The sequence below is a fragment of the Pundamilia nyererei genome, unplaced genomic scaffold, assembly GCF_000239375.1.
Source record: "Pundamilia nyererei isolate P.nyererei 1_Seehausen unplaced genomic scaffold, PunNye1.0 scaffold00104, whole genome shotgun sequence".
Classification (NCBI taxonomy): domain Eukaryota; kingdom Metazoa; phylum Chordata; class Actinopteri; order Cichliformes; family Cichlidae; genus Pundamilia; species Pundamilia nyererei.
This window is the reverse complement of record NW_005187505.1, coordinates 1659867-1678560: the sequence shown is the minus strand read 5'-3', so window position 1 is coordinate 1678560 and position 18694 is coordinate 1659867. Positions and strand designations below refer to the sequence as shown.

Here is an 18694-nt window from a genome sequence, read left to right as displayed (position 1 = left end):
GTGCTTGCTCATAGGGGTCATATGATTGTTGGGTTTTTTCTCTGTATCTATGAAGCGCCTTGAGGCGACTTATGTTGTGATTTGGCGCTATATAAATAAAATTGAATTGAATTGAAATTGAATAGTCTGAAAAGATGTATGATTTGCCAAAGAGCTTGGCTGTGCTGAAGCCTGTAAAACTGCTTCAGATGAGGTACAAGAGTCTTTCTCCGAACCTTTGATTTACACTAGGCTGAAAGTTTATAATGGATTTTTTTTGCCCACTCATTCCAAAAGCAGGTTGCCTATCTTGCCTTTAAGAAAAGTGAAGTCAAATTCTGGAGTACTGAGAGAGATAGTCACTAATAGTTTCTAATTTGGGTTCTCACGGTTGATTTAACCCAGTGTTTTACCCTTGCAGCATCGTTGGCAATAAAGGAGTAAATTACATACAATTTTAATAACACATTGAAATGCACATAAATGACCAAATCAGTGAAGCGTACTCCATAACTGGGAGCTAGAATTTGTGTGTAGGCTGGAAAAGAGAAACTAGTAGGCAGTCATGATCACTAATGAGAAATTAATAGGCCTCAGCTTTGTCAAGTTAGGACTTGGACTTTTTAAAAAAAATTAAAGATATTTGCTGTACAATTATTCCACCATGGAAAAAGAACACTGAAGAAATCGTTAAAAGCCCCAAATTACCATAGCGTTCAGGCCCATGATGAGTCTGTGTAAATGTCTAACACACTCACCACTGCTGTACATGTAGTAGTCCAACTTTAAAGTCTTGAGACGTCTATGGTTTGGGCATTGAACATCGATTTTGATTTATTCCGACTGTTCCTCTGAGGGAGTGAATATGCCTTGCTTCCTTAAGGTGATTGACAGATGTGTTCTGTGTCCCCGCAGGTTGAGGTCATTATTCGTGGCAGGAGAGCGATGTGATGTGGAGACCCTGCAATGGGCAAAAAGGAACTTTGGAGTTCCTGTTCTGGATCACTGGTGGCAAACTGGTAGGAAGAATTTTACTTTCTAAAGACGGAAGCAAAAGAAAGCAAGAGATTTGAATTGGGGAAGGATATTTTTATCTTCGTGACAGACTGGATATAAACTGAACTGGGGAAGCTTCTTGCTAAATAATCTTGTTCCATGCATTCCCTTTAGGCCAAGGTTTCATGTTGAACAGAAACCGGAAAACTGAAATAGCTGGCTCATTCTTAAACATCCCTCACTGAGCTGTGCAGCAACCCTTTTACGGTATTTCTTGGGCCTGTATCATCACAGGACGGCCAGACTGGCATACAAAAGTTAACTTCATAGACTTAATACCCCTGTTTTTTGTTTTTTTTTCTTCTTTTGTGGTTGAAGTCAAAATTGTTAAAACATTTATCTTTTACCATATGCTCTGAGTGAACTGCAGTTTTAATTATGCCATTATATGAAGCTAAGAAGCACTTTTTTCTTAAAATTTAGGGACAAAGTCCTTTTGATATGGAAAGGATTTCAAAGACTTGAAGTTCTTTATTAGCATGAACTCCATGAGATGATGTAATTTAACTTGATCTTTAAGAATCAGCCATTCTTTAACCTTATCTGCTTGAGATGACTATAAATGTGAGCTTTCCTATATTTTATTAGCACCTTGACATTAACTTGACCTCGAGCGAAGGGCTACTCCAGAAAATCACTATTCCCCAAAATGCCTGCTGACATAATTTAGCACATTTTTATCACACTTTCCTCTGTGATTAATCCTTTGTACGGTTAGTATCACAGTTTGGGGGATTAGACCCTCTCTGATGGGGGAACTGTAGCACTTTAAGCTTGAAATTCAAGCTTTTCTGGGAACCCATCATCACTCTAGTGATATGGCATCATATACAGCAAAGGGATTTATAGACATGATAGTCAGATAAATGGCTTGGAGGGTTAAGAGAGCAGCCAAAAATGTCATTGTTGCATTTATTATTGTATTTTTAACATATTCAAAGTGAATCAGATAACATATGACAACGTTCCACATTTTGACTGGCCCTGGAGGGCATGCACTTTTCTTAAAGTCCGTTTTTCACCATTGCATTTGAAGGGAAGTCTATTTATTCTAGTCAAACAGTGGTTAGCCTATTCGGTGCTATGTCCTGTGAAAGCCACAAATCGCAAGTTAAAGTTACAGATTTTGTTGAATATGATTGGTTATTCACGCATGAGAAAATATTGTGTGAAGTGACACAGTATATGCATGTCAAACTTGGCTAAAAATTGTTCAAATAGGCTTACTTTTCTGAGCTACTTTTTCGCTGAAACTGTTACACTGTTACCAGGCATAACAGCAGCTGAAATAACAGTGAATTTATAAGAGAAAATGGGACTATAAGAACAAATGTCAGCTTATTTTCTTATTTTACTTGCTGAGGGAGAAAGTTTGAAAAGCTAAACTCAAATATAGTATATTTGACTACCTCCAAGCCTTGTTAATACATCTTACTTTGTTCTACAAATACTGTTTGTCTCACATTTAACTTGTTGGGATGTGTTGTGGTCACTATACCCATCTGGGATCCTGAGATGTGAGGACTGATCTATGCGTTTAATGAAGAGATATAAAGAGGAAGGAAAAGAATCAGGGGGATGGTGTCCATCTGTTCAGCGGTGTAAATTCAAATTGCTTTTTAGCTGAAGCATGCTTTGAGTTAGACAGCTTAATGCTGAGTCTTTCTGTTTGTTGGTGCACACTTTATAATAATACATATACATAAAACAAGATTTAACTGATCGTATTGATTTTTCATTTAAACATGAATGTAGGAATTTGTGGTTAGTCAGCCCTGGTGCAAAGGGCTTTTCACCTGGGTCTATCTGAAAATTTCCATTTTCATAGTCAGTTACTTTGCCGCTTTGTACTTTGGATTAATGGTCTCCCCAGAAAGGTGAATTCTGATCATCATTTTTTAAAAGCTTCATATGTCCTTTAACTTCCTGGGTAGAGTTTGTGGTTTTTGAAAGAGAGCACAGGCTTCCTTTCTTCATCTTCCAGTTAACCTGTGGCACACCATGACTGTTGTTATTCAGGGGAGTAAGATATGTAATTGAACTCTTGAGTTCTAGCTCTCACTGCACTGTTTCTTTTGCATTGATTCTTCAGTGAGAAAGACCTTATTAGCTTTTTGAGTGGGAGGCTTGAATCCACGCAGCATGCTAATGTCATGTCCTCCATCACACCCATAGTTTCATTTCTTTAGTTCTCTTGAACTAATGAACTATGATAAATATCGTCAGCCACAGTGACAGAACACAATTATTATCATGCCGCTTTGTTTTTTAATATCTTGTCAGCACGGATGGGGGATCGATGTTGGAGAAGATGACATCCCTGTGTTAAATATGGAATCAATACTGTGGCTGAACTGTGGGGAAACCATTGACCTTCAGCGTTGGTACATGCAGGGCACTCCAATCTAAGAACAGATTAGCCTGCTTGGTTGATTGTGTTGTCCAGCATGAATTGAAATGTAAAGAGCTTTACATTTTGTGTCATAGAATTGTGAGCTATTAAACTGAGGTCATGGGAGTTTCTCCAACTACTCAGCATGTTTTTGGGACTTGGAAAAGGCACATTTGTTCTTGGGGTTTCCTAATGGGGGGTACATTAAACGTTTAAGATATCAGGCCTTTTGCTGTTGTTTTTTGTTTCCATAATTACAATGATATGGATTCAGTAGTGGTCTATTATGATGAAGAGACCAAAAGATCATAAGGGTTCATGGGCTAACCCATAGTGATGGAATGAGAAGTGCAGTTAGTCAGTGTCTTTTGACTGGGAGGTCTGAGTACGTCTGCTTAAACTGCTGCCACTGTGCCCAAGATCAGAATAGATTCCACAAATTGTAGTTTGAGTCCATATTGTTGAATTTTGGTATGCCCACATTTCAAAACCTTTTGAACACCCCCAGAATAGCTGTTCCTTTCAAAAAACCAGTCGTGTCTTGCCAGAAGAATTTTGAGCCTTTACACACCTCTCCTCACAACAAACTTTCCAGGTAATTCAGCCTGTGCTGGCTATGGGTAACTGGTGAATAAAGAGTAGAACAACATCTTGCCTAAAGGCAAAAGCAACTTTAGGATTTAAGTAATGAAAGCCTTGGCTGGGAATCCACAGTATGTCTGTTTAATAATGTAGTGAAGCTTTGTGCATTACATAAAGATATATTTACATTATTTAAAACATTCTATATACAAACAGTGCATTGCTTGCCAAACCTCACCCTGTAAATTTTGTTTACCACTGTGATTGATTGTCTTCAATTTAAGATAACCTTTAGGAGCACCATTGCTTTTGTTAGGCAGAGGAGCATTCAAATATGCCTGTATTTTTTGTCTCAGTACAGATAGCGTGCTTGATTTGGGGAGGCAGCCTGCATTCAGTCTAGACTGGGTTTAATGATGGGTACTCTCTTGGGTGGTGACCTTCCGATCCCAGTACTGGGCAACAGTTTCATATATTGTCGGTTATTGATTAGCACAAGGGCTGCATCGGTACTGGATCCCTTCTCTATGGTATTTCTGTTCTTAGTTTAAACACTCATAGACTCACATTTTTGTAGCATAAAGCTTTGCATCAGCATTTATTGTTCATATCGCCAGTGTGGGAGTTGAAGGGTAACGAAGAAGTAGCAGTAATCCACTGCCAAACACAAGCATGATGCTCACGAGCATTCTGCTGTCATCTTATGTAGCTGCTTTCCCTTTTATTTGTATATTAAAACCTATTGCTTTCCACCTATAGGTCCATCTCTGACTGGCAGTGCAGAGTGTTGAACCAAAACAAACACTCACTATCAAATATGTGTTGTGCAGAGCTGTTGATTTCCATCTTCCTCTCTGTAGCCTTAGTGCTTGAGAGACAGCATTGCATTCCACTTGAACATAAAGGGTGTTTGTATCAGTCAAGTTTAAATCCCACTTCCTTTTCTCTCCCTCACACACACATGCACGCACCAAAACAAAATCCTGTCACGCTCCGTGGCTATCCGAGCCAGGTGATTTATTGGGTTTGGAGAAAAACCTCTGGCGCCCTCTTGATTTCTGTCTAGATGTGTAAATCCCATTGGATTCTTCACCCCCTGCTAAACTCAATAACTGGCAGCTGGTGGCCAGCACTGCAATCCAAATGTGTTCTTCACTTTTTCACGGTAGAGTGGGTCACTCCCTGTCTCACCCTCTTTCTCTTTGTGTGCCAGGGACTGTTTGACTAGAAGCGTGTGGGTTAAAGAGACACTGCCATCACATACATATGCATTAAATCATCATAGTTTGTCATTTTGTCTTGAGGCTGCAGTTGATTTATTTTATTTATTTATTTTTATCTGTCTGAGCTGAACACCTTTTTTAGTTTTTATTTGAGCAGCAGTTGCTCTGAAGAAATTAAAACCAACAATTATATTAACACACTTGGGTATTGCATAGCCTGATACAACATATATAATGTAATCTATATACATATAATATAATTTAATATAATATAATGTACAGTGGAACCCTGACTTACGAAATTAATTTGTTCCCAAAGGTTTTTCGTAAGTCGAAGCACCCATTGCGCGTTTTGAGCGAGGCGATGCTGAACGATAGGCTATAGGCTAATTGCTAACTAGAACAACAATACGTCGTTCAAGTGGAAGAGCGAAGGGCAAGTACGGAAGCCAAGGGGTTGTCACATGATTCAGAAGGCATTGTGGGCATTGTAGGCTCAGCCAATCAGAGCCAGCGGATTTCGTTACTCGGGCATTTTGCCGTAACACGGGCAGAAATATTGACGTTCAGTGCCTTTTGTAACTTGAATTTTTCGTGAAACGGGGTATTCGTAAGTCGAGGTTCCACTGTACATGTATGTTTGTGCCCCCGAGTTGGTCTCCAACCAGAAATGAGCTGTACTGGCACCTCTTCCTTTCTTATGATAGTCTGGCTCATGCAAACAAAAGGTTTGAACAGAAGTGGGTTTGAACTAATGTGCTTGCATCCAGAGATGTGTGTCTGAGATGACCAAAGAGATGGCACTGGGAAGATAAGAGAAAACTGTCAGAGTCCAATCTGAAGCCTGAACTTTTTGTTCAACTTGAAATAATCCAAAAGTGTGTACAGTCATGTAAAACATTTCTCACAGGACTGAACAGTAATTTTCTGTATGACTTTATCCGCATCGTTCTTTGGCCTAATGTTGGTTTAGTTCATTGAGTTTGGCGTGTAATCATTTATGCACATCTCTCTTAAGGTCCTGCCACAGCATTTCAGTCAGGTTCAGGTCTGGACTTTGACTGGGCTATTGCAACACCTTTTTTTTCTTTTTCAGACATTCTGTTACAGATTTGCTAATCTGTTTGGGAACATTGTCTTGCTGCATGACCCAGTTTCTACCAAGCTTTAGCTGTGGGACAGATGGCCTCACATTAGATTCAGTCTTATGCAGAGGAGTTCATAGTTGACTCAATGACTCAAGGTGCCCAAGTGCTGTGGCTGTAAAACAATCCCAAATCATCACGCCTCCAGCATAGCACTTGAGTGTTGCTATGATGTGCCTATGCTGATATGCTGTGTTTGGTTTCCTGCGACTGTGGTGCTGTGCACTAAGGCCAGACATCTCGACTTTTGCCTTGTCTGCCCAAAGGACCTTGTTCCAAAAATCACACACAAAGACATTTTTTAAGTCTTTTTCTAATTTTGAATTGTGTTAACACAGACCTGAATGCTCCAATCGAACAAACTTCCAACAGGTCTGCTTATGGAGTTGGTCACATTTGCTGATGATCAGTCAATCTTGCGTTTTTGATCAGCAGCTCCTGGTTTCTACTTGCTCTCATAATTTATGAGAAACTGGTAAGGGTTTCACATGACAGTGGTCATATGACAGAAAATTAGAAAAAGCATACTTGGCCCCTTTTAATTTTCTTGCTCAAATGAGCCTTGATTACATTGTAGCTGTTTGATTCTGTAATAATGGATATGGATTTGTGAACAGGTTTATTTTATCTGTCTTACTGTTTACTTCTGTTGGCACAGAACTCTCAAGTGTAAGTAAGAAGCAAATGATGTTTAAAAAAAAAAAAAAGTTTGTATGGTGTCCTCCAGCATGAGTTTGTGAGTGAACTATCTGGGTAGGGCTGTGCGATATGACCAAAATCTCATATCCCGATATAAGAATTCTATCGTCCGATAACGATATAAATCCCAAAAATGTAACATTTTCTGTAAATTCTGTGAATCTCGGGCAGCTCGACTTGCGTGAAGTGTTTCCAGCTGCGCGTCGCATACCTGGAGTCCAGTGTTTTAACTGATGCATGAAACTATACATTTTTAGACATAAGTTGTAACGGCCGCCGTTTTCTTTGTATTTATTCCACGGCGTGCTGCGGGGGAAAAGCCTGTTCTAACGTTTGAGTCTAAGGTTTAGTTTTTAGCACCTGACGGCTCTTTTTTGCTTCTCATCCATAAACACTGCATCTTTCACGTGATTCAGTTTATTTAGAAAAGTCTCAACAGGATCTTGAGCTTTATTGTGAAAGGTTTATGTGGAACAAGCGGACACGCGATGGTTTTACCATCGTTGTTGCTAACAACAACGCATAAAAACAAGCCCTTGTCTGTCTGTAGTGTGGTTATATTAAATGTAAGAGAAAGAGAGAACTTTAAGAAATTAATATAGCCACTACAGTGACCATCGAAATAATGAAAAAATATTGCCGTAAACAGTTTATTTCGCGACACCACGAAACAAAGGATAGCGTAAAATGAAACGATAGACGTTTTTATATCGTCATCGATATATATCGTTATATCGAACAGCCCTATATCTGGGAGTGTCATAATGCACTGTCTCTGTGAACACAGGTCATCGATCAACAAACTTTTAGCAATGCCAGCACCTTGACAACTCTCCTTCTTCTTCTTCTTCAGCAGAAGAGAAGAAACTTGGTCATTGGAAAGCAGTTTAGTTTTCAAGGCTCATTTACTCCAAAATATAAATCACTGAAAGAAGACACAGACTCCTTGAGAAACTCATTACAGTCAAAAACCTAAAGAGCAAAATCTGTTTGCTTTTTTGGCTTTCAACTTCAAAATAAATGGGTGACAGTTTTTGCTTTTGGTGGGTAGGTGGGTGGGGGTTGGCTTTCATCTATAAATATTGATGCATCTGTCCCTCTACTTGCATGGTGCTCTTTTTGTAGTTACCAGAAAAACAGATAGAATTGTACAAAATCAATCGTCAGTGCTTGTTGCTCATAAATCTTCCCAGCTGCAAGCCTCTAATCCTGGAGTGTAATATTCAGCAGTTGAAAGCTGTAATCGATGAGGAGAAAACTGGTACCCCGAGCAATGATGAGACGAGTAGCAGAAGAGAATAGCAGACAAAGTTTAGTAGAATAATATGGATGAATTTAGGCTTATGAGCAACATAACCTGGATTTAAAGTAAATTAAATTCAATATTTTTGTCATTGCAAGCTAAGAAACGAGCACTTGATTCTAGTCTGTTTTAACTGAGAAGCCTTAATCAATGTTAAATGAAATTAAATATTTGTCACGGTATCTTTTTGCTGATAACATACATTTGAAACCCTTCCCAGGATGGGGGCTGTCTTGTTCTGAAGCTCCTCAGTGTAAAGCTGCTGTATGATCACTGTAGCATTCTTTATTTATCAAACAGAATGTGTGTTTTCCAGCTCCTGTTAAAAGATGCATCATCCAATTCATTTCTTCTTTGACAGTATCTTTGACAGTTCAGCGGTTCATCAGCAGTGGCAGCCGCACACCACTGAAAAGATTAAAAACGGCTCAGGGTTCGGTTCGTTCTCACATCTGTCTCTGGAGGATTCTCCCTGCCTTTCAGCCAAAGATGTGCCACTGCTGATTGGTAATCAGTCACACAAAAGAGCTAGCATCAGTCTGTTTTGAAAGCAGAGATCTCGCAAGCTCTACAGAGGGACCTGGAGGAAAAATTGATGTGTCATAGTGATGGGGGTAACATGACATACCACAGAGAGATTACAGGTCAAAGATTCTCTGCATAATAACCTGAAGCTTATCATTTCCAGCTCCACATTTTAATTATTCTAATCCATTAGTGAACTGTGAACCATTCAGAATATTCTCCATTCATCTAATCCTCGACCATGGAAGCGACTTAATTGTGCTCTGGCTGAAATTAGCTCTTTGCAGAGCCCAATGAGCTGCATGGGCTCTACTGCAGCGGCTTTGTGTGATTCACATCTAAAAATAATCTTTTTTTTTTTTTTTTTTTTTTTTTTTTTTAATGTCAGTCATGGCTCAATTTTTTTAAAAAAAAATCTTGTACTGGGCCTTGGGCCTTAGCCCTGCAGTTTTAGTTTTGCGTTTTTTCACCCCCCCTTCTTCTTCTGATTGTTTAAACGACCCCGCCTACGTTTGACCATGTGCGCTTCGAACTACTGTAACTCATCGACCATTTGAGCAAGAGGAAAAAATTCACCCAGTTACTGAAAGAAGAGAAGCTGCGCTTTACAGGGATATTTGGTGCATTACGGTAGCACAAAGGTAGTGGGTTTGCAAGCTACTGCTCTGGAAAAAGAAAAGCCAATTCCACTTAGGTGCGCTTCGCACTATCGTAACTCCTCGACCATTTGGGCAAGAGAGACATTTCAAATGGTGACTAAAAGACGAGAAAACGAGCTTTACAAAACTTTACGGTGCATCATTAGGAAGCACGAACGGCGACGGGTCCAATCACATGTAAGAATTGATAACTCACAGAGCAAACTGACGGGCGTGGAGAAGGCCCCAAAACTTTATTGTACATATTTAGTATAGTTCATATTTAAAGTTGATGTTGTTTTACATTTTGTTCCTGTTGAATATCAGTTTCCACTTAGTTATAAATCTGAAAAAACAGAGTCTGATTTTTATTTTTTTCCACTTTTAACTGTTGTTCCATTGTCACAAAAATACAATAATGTAAAATGACTCCCAGATATTGAAAGCTGAGGTTATTCTGAAAAAAGGGGCAAAAGAATTCACTTATAATATGATTTTTGGCCCTTTTACAGCCAAAATTACTAAATATGTCCAGGCGGCCTAAATGATGCTTGGCCAATAAAGGGTTAAGGACATTCCTTGCTGACATCACACAAAGCTAAGAGTAGAAACGTTGATTAACTATCATAAAGTTTCAATTCATTTTCAGTTTTATTTATATAGCAGCAAATCACAACAACAGTTGCCTCAAGACGCCTTTTATTGAAAGGTATAGAGCCTACAATAATATAAAGAAAACAGAGAAAACCCCAGTAATCATATGAGCAAGTGCTTTGGCAACAGTGGAAAGGAAAAACTCCCTTTTAACAGGAAGAAGCCTCCCTCACAACCAGCCTCAGGGCGGGGCGGTCATCTGCCGCGACGAGTTGGGGTTTAGGTGAGTTCCACTCATAAAATGACAGTCTCTGGAGTAAGGGGACAACTTGGTCATCGGCACAAACTCCTTTAAACCTTTATCCAATGAACCTTAGATTTGGACCTTTTTCTAAGGATCATTTGTACATACGCTGATCTCATGGTTTGTGCTGTTACATCACAGCAAGAAGGTTCTGGGTTCAAAGCCACCTGGGGCCTTTCTGTGTGGAGAGAGTAATACTTTTCAGGGTAATAAAGTGGTTCATACTTTTTCCAAGGTGGCCACATTAGAAACTGTGACTGTTGTGGAGGGCTGTGCCAAAAGCTGAACTAAATTTCTCAGTGTCTTGAAAAACTGCAACTTCTTTGTCCTCCACTTACCTAATCTACTGATCTAATCTCAGTTTTTTATGGACCCACTACACACCATGTTGAGAAATGCCAAGTCTTTCAACCAATATGTCTGTGGGAATTACCTTATTGGCACAAAACTATTTTATACTTGTCAGACTGTGTTACCTTTGACATTTTTTTCATAGTTTCAACTAAAGAATTGAAAACGTCAATTTTTGTGATAGGCTGCTAGCAATAAAGGTCTAAAGATACAATTTAAAATGAGTTCTTTGCTAAGTTGTTTGTTATTTGTAGACACAACAGTGGTTTATACCTTTAGTTGGGTGCGATCGTGGCTCAAGAGTTGGGCGTTCGTCTTGTAATCGGAAGGTTGCCGGTTCGAGCCCCGACTCCGACAGTCTCGGTCGATGTGTCCTTGGGCAAGACACTTGCCTTGGGCAGACCTTTTTGATGTTTAAATGTTATATGGGTCAGTGTTAAGTGGCTTAACAAAAAAATCTTCCTGTGAAATGGTCAGGTACAAGGACTGGACTGAAAACGAGTAAAAAAGCAGCCAGTGAAAAGCTTTGAAAGCCCGTCAGTAAGCGTGGAGAATTGTTGCTCAAGACCACTTTACAAGATGCTTTAAAAATGCTGGATGTAGCATGTTTAAGACACGTCTGCGGCCTCTGGATTTAAAACCTATTACAAGCAGGACTTGATCTCAGACATTTTCTCCGGACTTGCATGCAACACTAAATTTAAATGTTCTTTGCAGCGAATATCTAATTGTTCTAACAAGCTCGAGTTTGACTAATTTGACCCTGTGATTACTTTTCTCTCTGGAGTACTTACAGTGCAGATGAGATTAGTTTTCTGAATCATTTGCAGTGGACTCAATTATTTTTCAGCCTCCCTCTGTCATGCGCTGACTCATCCTGTTTCAACCAGACATGGCACCACGCTGCTCTTTTTTTTTTTTTTTTAACACCTAACCTTTATTTTGGTTGTTTTTGTGCTGCTTTCACATATATACAGATATTGGAAAATGAATGAACACCCCTTACTCACCCCCACCCACCTAATGTATATCATAGTTTAGGCCATCTGACGCGGCTGGCAACCCCAGCTCACTTCTCCTTATGTTCATATGAGCAAATGTCTGCCATTTTGAAGCCTGATAATAATCTAAGTGCTATTTTAAGACCCAAGTGCCATTGGTGAGGGTGGAGGGAGTTGATGATGGAGGTTGCTGATGTCACTGGTGTTGCCTGGCAACAAATATGTGTTTCCAGTTGGCAGGTTTTGGCTGCTTCACCAGTGAGTGGTGACGGATGGACCCACAGTAGTGGTGTTTTTAGATCGTCCTGACTCTGTCTGGCTTTCTCTCTCTGTTTGTCTTTGTTCCTTCGACTCAGTCTGACAGACGGCAGATGCTTTCGCAAACAGAATGAAATTATCTCAAAAGTGAACTGGACCTCCTCAAAGTATCTGTCATGTCAAATAAATTTGTAGAATTGAGAAATGTCTCCCCACGGCTTTTGCCGAATGCTTTGCTGGCACAGCAGTGGACTCTAAACATCCTCCTCTTCTCAGTAAGATAGCGAAGGGCAGTTTTAAGCAACCTTATTGAAAACGCATAATAAAATAAGCTTTTAGCATGCCAGCACTTGCTGTTGGAAAAGAGAAAGAGTGCTCGGCTGGATCAAAGGTTAATAAAGAATCTTTACCTAACGGTTCAACAGGGATATTTTACTCTGCTGTGTTAATTTAAATCAGGATATCTGAGAGTTTTCATGGATATTTTATTATTAGAGTGGTTTGTAACCTTTTTGTGGCACATATTACTCATTTATGTTTATGGTCTGTATACAACTCAGTTAAATATCACGTAGGCTGGACCAGTAAAACCTCTGAATAATAACCTTGTACTGTTAAGAACATATCAGTAGTTCATAGTTCACATTTAGTGAGTGATCCACTTGCAGAACAGCCTGAGATGACATTTATTTAAAAAAAAAAAAAAAAAGCATCAGGGATGAAAAAAGCAGCCTGACACACATGGACGGTGGCCCCAGTGGACAGTTTTCATTGTTTTAAACATTCAGTTTCACTTCTGCTCTTTTTTTATGTTATAACTCTGGTCTTCTCTGCAGTGGAAGCAGCAACAGCAAAAGCAAGAGTGGTCCACAGACTGGTTGGTTGTTACATGCTAGTGACGGTAAATGCCTAGATGATAGTCTGCAAAGCTGTGCGCAGGCTCTGCAAAGGACCAACACACAACCATGAAATTTAATTGAATTGAACCATGCCGGTTCCGTTAACCATGTTGCTGCTGCCTAGTAGTAAGGCAGGCTGTCGGTAATGTGTTTTTCAGTAAGAAGACAGTAAGAGGAAAAAAAAGACCCCTCATCCTCCTTTGAAATGTTCACACTTTTGTAGAAAGCCATTGCACCTGACTGGCCAGTTATGACCAGTGGGCTCTGTTTGACACCCATGCATTAGCCTGTAATAGGTTTGATGTGGTATGAGAATATAATAGAATGATAGCTTGGGGTGTTGAATGTTTTACTACAATTATTTTAACAAGTTTTCTTCACTGCTTTGTAGAAGATTTGACATTCATTGAGTGAGTTGGTGATACCTGGCTTCCAAGACAGTAGGCATTCCTGCTTTAAGATGGTCCAGAAATAGACATTTTTCCAAGTTTGTTTGTAACTAAATCTCCAAATCAGAGAGGATAGGCAGAACATGAACTGCACTGCAAAACATGAAAAAAACAACACAAAAACAACAAAAACAGCAAAAAAGAAATATATGTTTCTGGATGGACAGTTGCAGAAGTGACAGAAATCAAAGCAGATTGCACAAAAGAAGCAGAGAGTTCATCAGCGTTGTGAGGGAGAAAAGATGCACGCCAATGTGCGTGCTTTAATCACATAATTCATGTAATACTGTAGACACATTTACTAATAGCTATTTACGGTTAGCTTCACTTTCACAGCTATTCTGTCACATTATTGTTTCCCCCAAAATTCCTTCAGTTATAATTTTTTCATTTTTTTGCAACATTTTTTTTCTATTTACATCTTTTTTTTTCTCAACTTTTTTTTTCCCATTTTTTTTGTTTTTGTTTGTGTGTTTGTTTGTTTTGCATGGTCTATTTGCTGGTGTTTTCTTAAATTGCAGGACATTTGACTGTAGCTATGTCCAAAGTTTTTGAGTTGGATGTTTAACAATCACATATGGGGTGTTCGCATAGATTCATAAGTTTCCATAAATTATGCAAAAGCTTGTCTTTAATATGTTTTAATAGCCAGGCTAAACCAATATCTGTGCTCTTATTAATTTCTTGCAAGTTCTTCTCACGACCCTGGTGGGAGATGTTATTGCATAGCCACAGATTAGTCAGTTTTGAGCACCACATGTAAATGAGATGGTGCATCTGAAGGGGTTTATCCTGGAATAGAGCAGATGATGAGATTATTAACTCATGGGCCCAAGTTAATATGGCGGGGAAATGAGAAATTAAGACATGGCAAGAACCAATTAACCACAATTATTTAGGTGGTTACTTTGAATCTTCTGTCTTAAATGATAGGAAGAGAGTAATACCTTTAATATCAGTGGTTATTAACAGCAAAAATGCATGTATACAACCATCAGTAAAATCTGAACATTTGGAAATTTGGTCCAAAATGAAGTTTAAACAGTTTTTTCCCCCCTCCACTACACTTTGGCCGTGCATGACGCACAGTTTCAAAGCTTTGGGGATTTATTAATGGATCAATCCAAAGTTCTTCCTTCAACACATTTCCCTCGAGTGTTCCACACTTCAGCTTTGGATTGGCTAATTGGTGGCAGGGATCTGAAAACTGACTTCAGCACTGCAGAAGTGTTTTTCAACATTGCCTCTGCACATCATCAAGAATGTTAAATCAGACTCATGATGTGTGCAGACTTTCAGCCTTAATTCACTGGATTTAACAAAAATATTAAAACTGTTTAAGAATTACAGCCATTTTTCTACATAGTTCCCAATTGCTCTTTAAAGCACAACATATATTTTGGTCATTATTTAAAGCTTTTGCTATGCCACATTTGAGAAAATTAGCTTTACTTGTAAAATCCATGGAGCGCTACATCTGTGACGCTTCATTTTGGCCAGCCTGGTGAAAACTGGAATTGCAAAACAGAGCCATCCCTTTGCCTCACACGGTTGATATTCCTCCCCATACCTCTTGCAGATAGGCCAGTCCCTCAGTGTCTTCTTGTATCCTAAATAAGAATACATTTCTTTTCAGTAAATTGTTCCTGAATCATGTCATCCTGTTCTTGCCCTCCTTTGGGAAAAGCATGGAAAGCCTTAGCTTTGTACCTCATGTCATTCAACAACAAGCAAGCCCCCCCTCCCCCCCCCCTTCCCACTGTCGCTCACTTGGTCTCATTACAGTGCAGCAGAGACAGTAGCGCAGATGTCGTGGCTCCTGTAATTACATCTCAGAGAGCTGAGGTGCCACGTTTGTGTTACCTCGTTGTTTACCGGAAGCCGCTGTCATCAGCTCTCCAACCCGGGAATTCGCTTGGCATTCATTCCAAAGCATTGTTGTCTGCTGAGGTTTTTAAGGCACAAGATGGGGGTCTTTCATTAGCAAGTTAAGTAGTGCATTTGTATGCATAAACTTAGCTCTGAGCGAACGAGCCGCGCTGTCTGAGAAGTGATAAGGGAGGCAGTGTTTTTAGCTGATGAGATGAAATTGCCCCTTGAAGAGCTGTAAATGAGATGTGTGCATGCTGTTTGCAATTTCTCATCCTGGTTTTAATGCATGTCTTTGGTATGCAGCTCAGCAAGCTTTTGCAGCTCCTGCAGCATGCTCTTCCTCATGCATTTTGCTTCCTTTCTTAACTTTTCTTCATTCACCTATAATTTCAACTTTCAGCTCAACCCAAAAGGCTTATCTAACAAAGCCTATGCTAACTGCCTGTACTTTACTCTTCAGTTGCCAGTGATGGTGTGTCTGACCAGTAAAGTCTGCACTGTCCAGCACAGCAGAACTAATCCCACCGCTTTGTAGCAAGACTTGTTTTGCACTCGTTCTGAGAGCAAATGCTGCCACGTCTTTTACAACTGCACCCATTTCGTATCAGCGCGTGCATCTCTGCAGTCTCCCTCAAAAGCATTATTCGTGAAATTTAAAAATTTCATGGTGTTTCTCTTTCACAACCGTTTTTTTTACAAGGTAGATAGATTCTTGACTTTGTGTAGGAAGAGCTGAAACATTTATTATGAAGAAAAACGATGTGGGGAAAAAAGGGCGTATTTCATTGTCTGGCGAAGGAGCTTGCAATCTATTTTCTTTCTCTCTGTTCTCATGCTCCTACACATCAGCCTCTTTTACATTGACCTTGGGTCTCCTTTTTTTAAGCTCTCAACTAAGTTACCCCAGCAACAACACAGGAACAGGACAACTTCAAATACGACTGTGCATATGTGTTGTTGTACAGAAAGCACTCTCTGAGCTTTGTCTCCCAGGATTGCTGTTTACTGCACATGACTCATGCAGTGCTTATTTACGTGTTACAGCTGTCTGACAAATGAAGGAACCTACTGTTACTTAATTACTTTTCACTGTTTTATTGTTTACTTGCGCCAGTATCTAAGTTTAGCATTAATAATGAAGAAGGTTAATTGGCATCAGGTGCATCTGAAGTCACAAGTGCAGTTAATTGGCTTCCCTCAAACTTGATTTTACCATCACAGTATATCAGCAAATATGTAAGCTTTTTACCTGATTTATATAATCCTTTTGGGAACTTTTAGGGCATTGAAAGAGAATAATAATGACTAATAATGGTTGTCACAGTTTATTTGAAGATTACTATTCGCTTTCTTATTAACTCTGCACCTCAAATTGATGGAGACCCAAGCAAAGTTCTGTAAATCTTCCAATAAATAAATAAATAAATAAATAAGAAGCAAACTTGTGTATTTCTAATGCATGGTGGATCTCCTTCGGTGTGCTGTGTTTTCTTGAGATTGAGGTTCTATTTATGCCGGGTGGTGTTGGCACATGAGTTTCAAAAGATTTGATGGCATTCATAAGGTTTTTCTCTGTAAATATGTATATTTTTGAAAAGTAGTTTGTAATGAATAAATAACAGAGTAATAATATTCAGCTGCCTCTTCAGTGAGTCTGTCCTCTTCTGGATGGACTCTAGAGCAGAACAATTTCAATTCAGTTTTATTTACATAGTGCTAAATCACAACAACAGTTGCCTCAAGATGCCTTATAATTTAAGGTATAGACCCTACAATAACCCAACGATCAAAATACTCCTTTTGAGCAAGCTCTTTGCGACAGTGGGATGGAAAAACTCCCTTTTAACAGGAAGAAACCTGTGGTGGAACCAGGCCGAGGGAGGAGTAGCCATCTGCTGCTGCTCCTTCCTGGTTGTCGACTTGTCATTGACAAGCTACCAGTCAACGAGAATACCCTGAGATAATGTAACTTTCTGACACTAATAATGAACATAATTACAATAAAGAGTAATTAAAGGTAGCTTAAAGTTTTTTCAATATAACCTGAAATGACAAGCCCATAAAACACTCAGGAAGGTGTTAACTGAGTCCAGAGAGTGAGGAAGCTGATCGCCATTTTCCAATAGTAGTCATTGTAGCCATGTGCTGGCGCCCCCTGCTGGTCATTAAAAATATGCAGGCTTAAGACACTTCTACACTTTCAGTTTTTGTGATCTAGAAACTGTTTTCATTTTTTATGCTTTCTATGGAAGTGATCTAAAAATAGTGAGAACAATTACAAAGAGAGTGGCCAAATTTTAAATTTTAAATGAGTGTGTTTTTTTTTTTTTGTTTTGCATTTTTTTCCCCTGTAGAAGTGTGTTCACATGCCCCACTATATTTACTCACCTTTGCCTGTGCTGTCATTTGCTGCTGAGCAGATGGTGTATAGGGAGACTTTTTAGAGCGGTTTTCCTGCCAACAGTTGCCCCCTCTGAGGTATACTCACCTCCCATGTAGTTTATTTTAGATTTATTAAATCAGCATTTCATCTATTTTCATTAATGCTACAAGATTGCACTTGAGTTACGAGTGTTTTGGTCTCCCCCGGGTTTTCAGGTTTCATATTGTAACATCAGACTAGACACTGCCACCCATCCTTTTGTTTCACTCAAGTCCTTGTTGCCTGTTTTCCATGTAAGCCCTAAAGACAGAGTAGAAGCACGGAGAAGGGTGTTATATCCTTTGTTTTTGCAAACGAATATGCTGCTCGAGTAGTTACAGAGACGAAACGGAGTGCAGGATCATCTTTGTTTTTCCTGAACAGCAGTTTCTCTCCAAGCTGCTGGTAATGAGCTCGGCACTTCGATTGCACCTTCTCAGCTGAAATGGCGCCACCAAATCTCCCATTCCGCTCTACCAACGTGTCCTCCAGCATCCCTCCCCCTCCCTCAGCCCATTCATCACACTGAAAATGGCTCTCTCACTGGCGGAGCTCATCTCCAACAGGTCGAAAGAAGATTGATTTGTTTGTGTACAGAGGGATAGTGAAAAGGAAAAGACTGAGGTGGGAGCTGAGATAGACTGATGCCAAGCTGTGTCAGACAAGCACATAGACAGCCCAGCAGTATCAGTATGTATGTGTATGTGTGCGTGTGCTCAGCTCCAGCCCCCAGATGTTTTAACTTCTTCTAGCATTTACTCAGCCTCAGCCCATGCTGTCTACCTTTCGAATGCAGCATATTTAAACTCCCCCGCACAATGTGACTAGAATAATAGCAGTGCAAGTATTTTGTCAGTTTGAGCTCAATAAAGATGTCTTGAGCCAAACATTTTGGACATGTTACCTTACGGGATGAAATGCTGACCCTTTTGAAGGTGTGTGTGTGTGTGTGTGTGTGTGTGTGTGTGTGTGTGTGTGTGTGTGTGTGTGTGTGTGTGTGTG

The 18694-nt window shown here is 39.6% G+C and overlaps 1 protein-coding gene across 1 annotated transcript in view; it reads left to right on the top strand.

Moving 5' to 3' along the window:
* The window catches only part of acss3 (acyl-CoA synthetase short chain family member 3), a 51081-nt gene that overhangs the window by 21467 nt on the left and 10920 nt on the right, over positions 1-18694 (top strand). The window contains exon 9 of the mRNA XM_005740853.1: positions 895-998. Coding sequence (XP_005740910.1) covers positions 895-998 — 104 coding nt within the window. The remainder of the gene's footprint in view (positions 1-894; positions 999-18694) is intronic.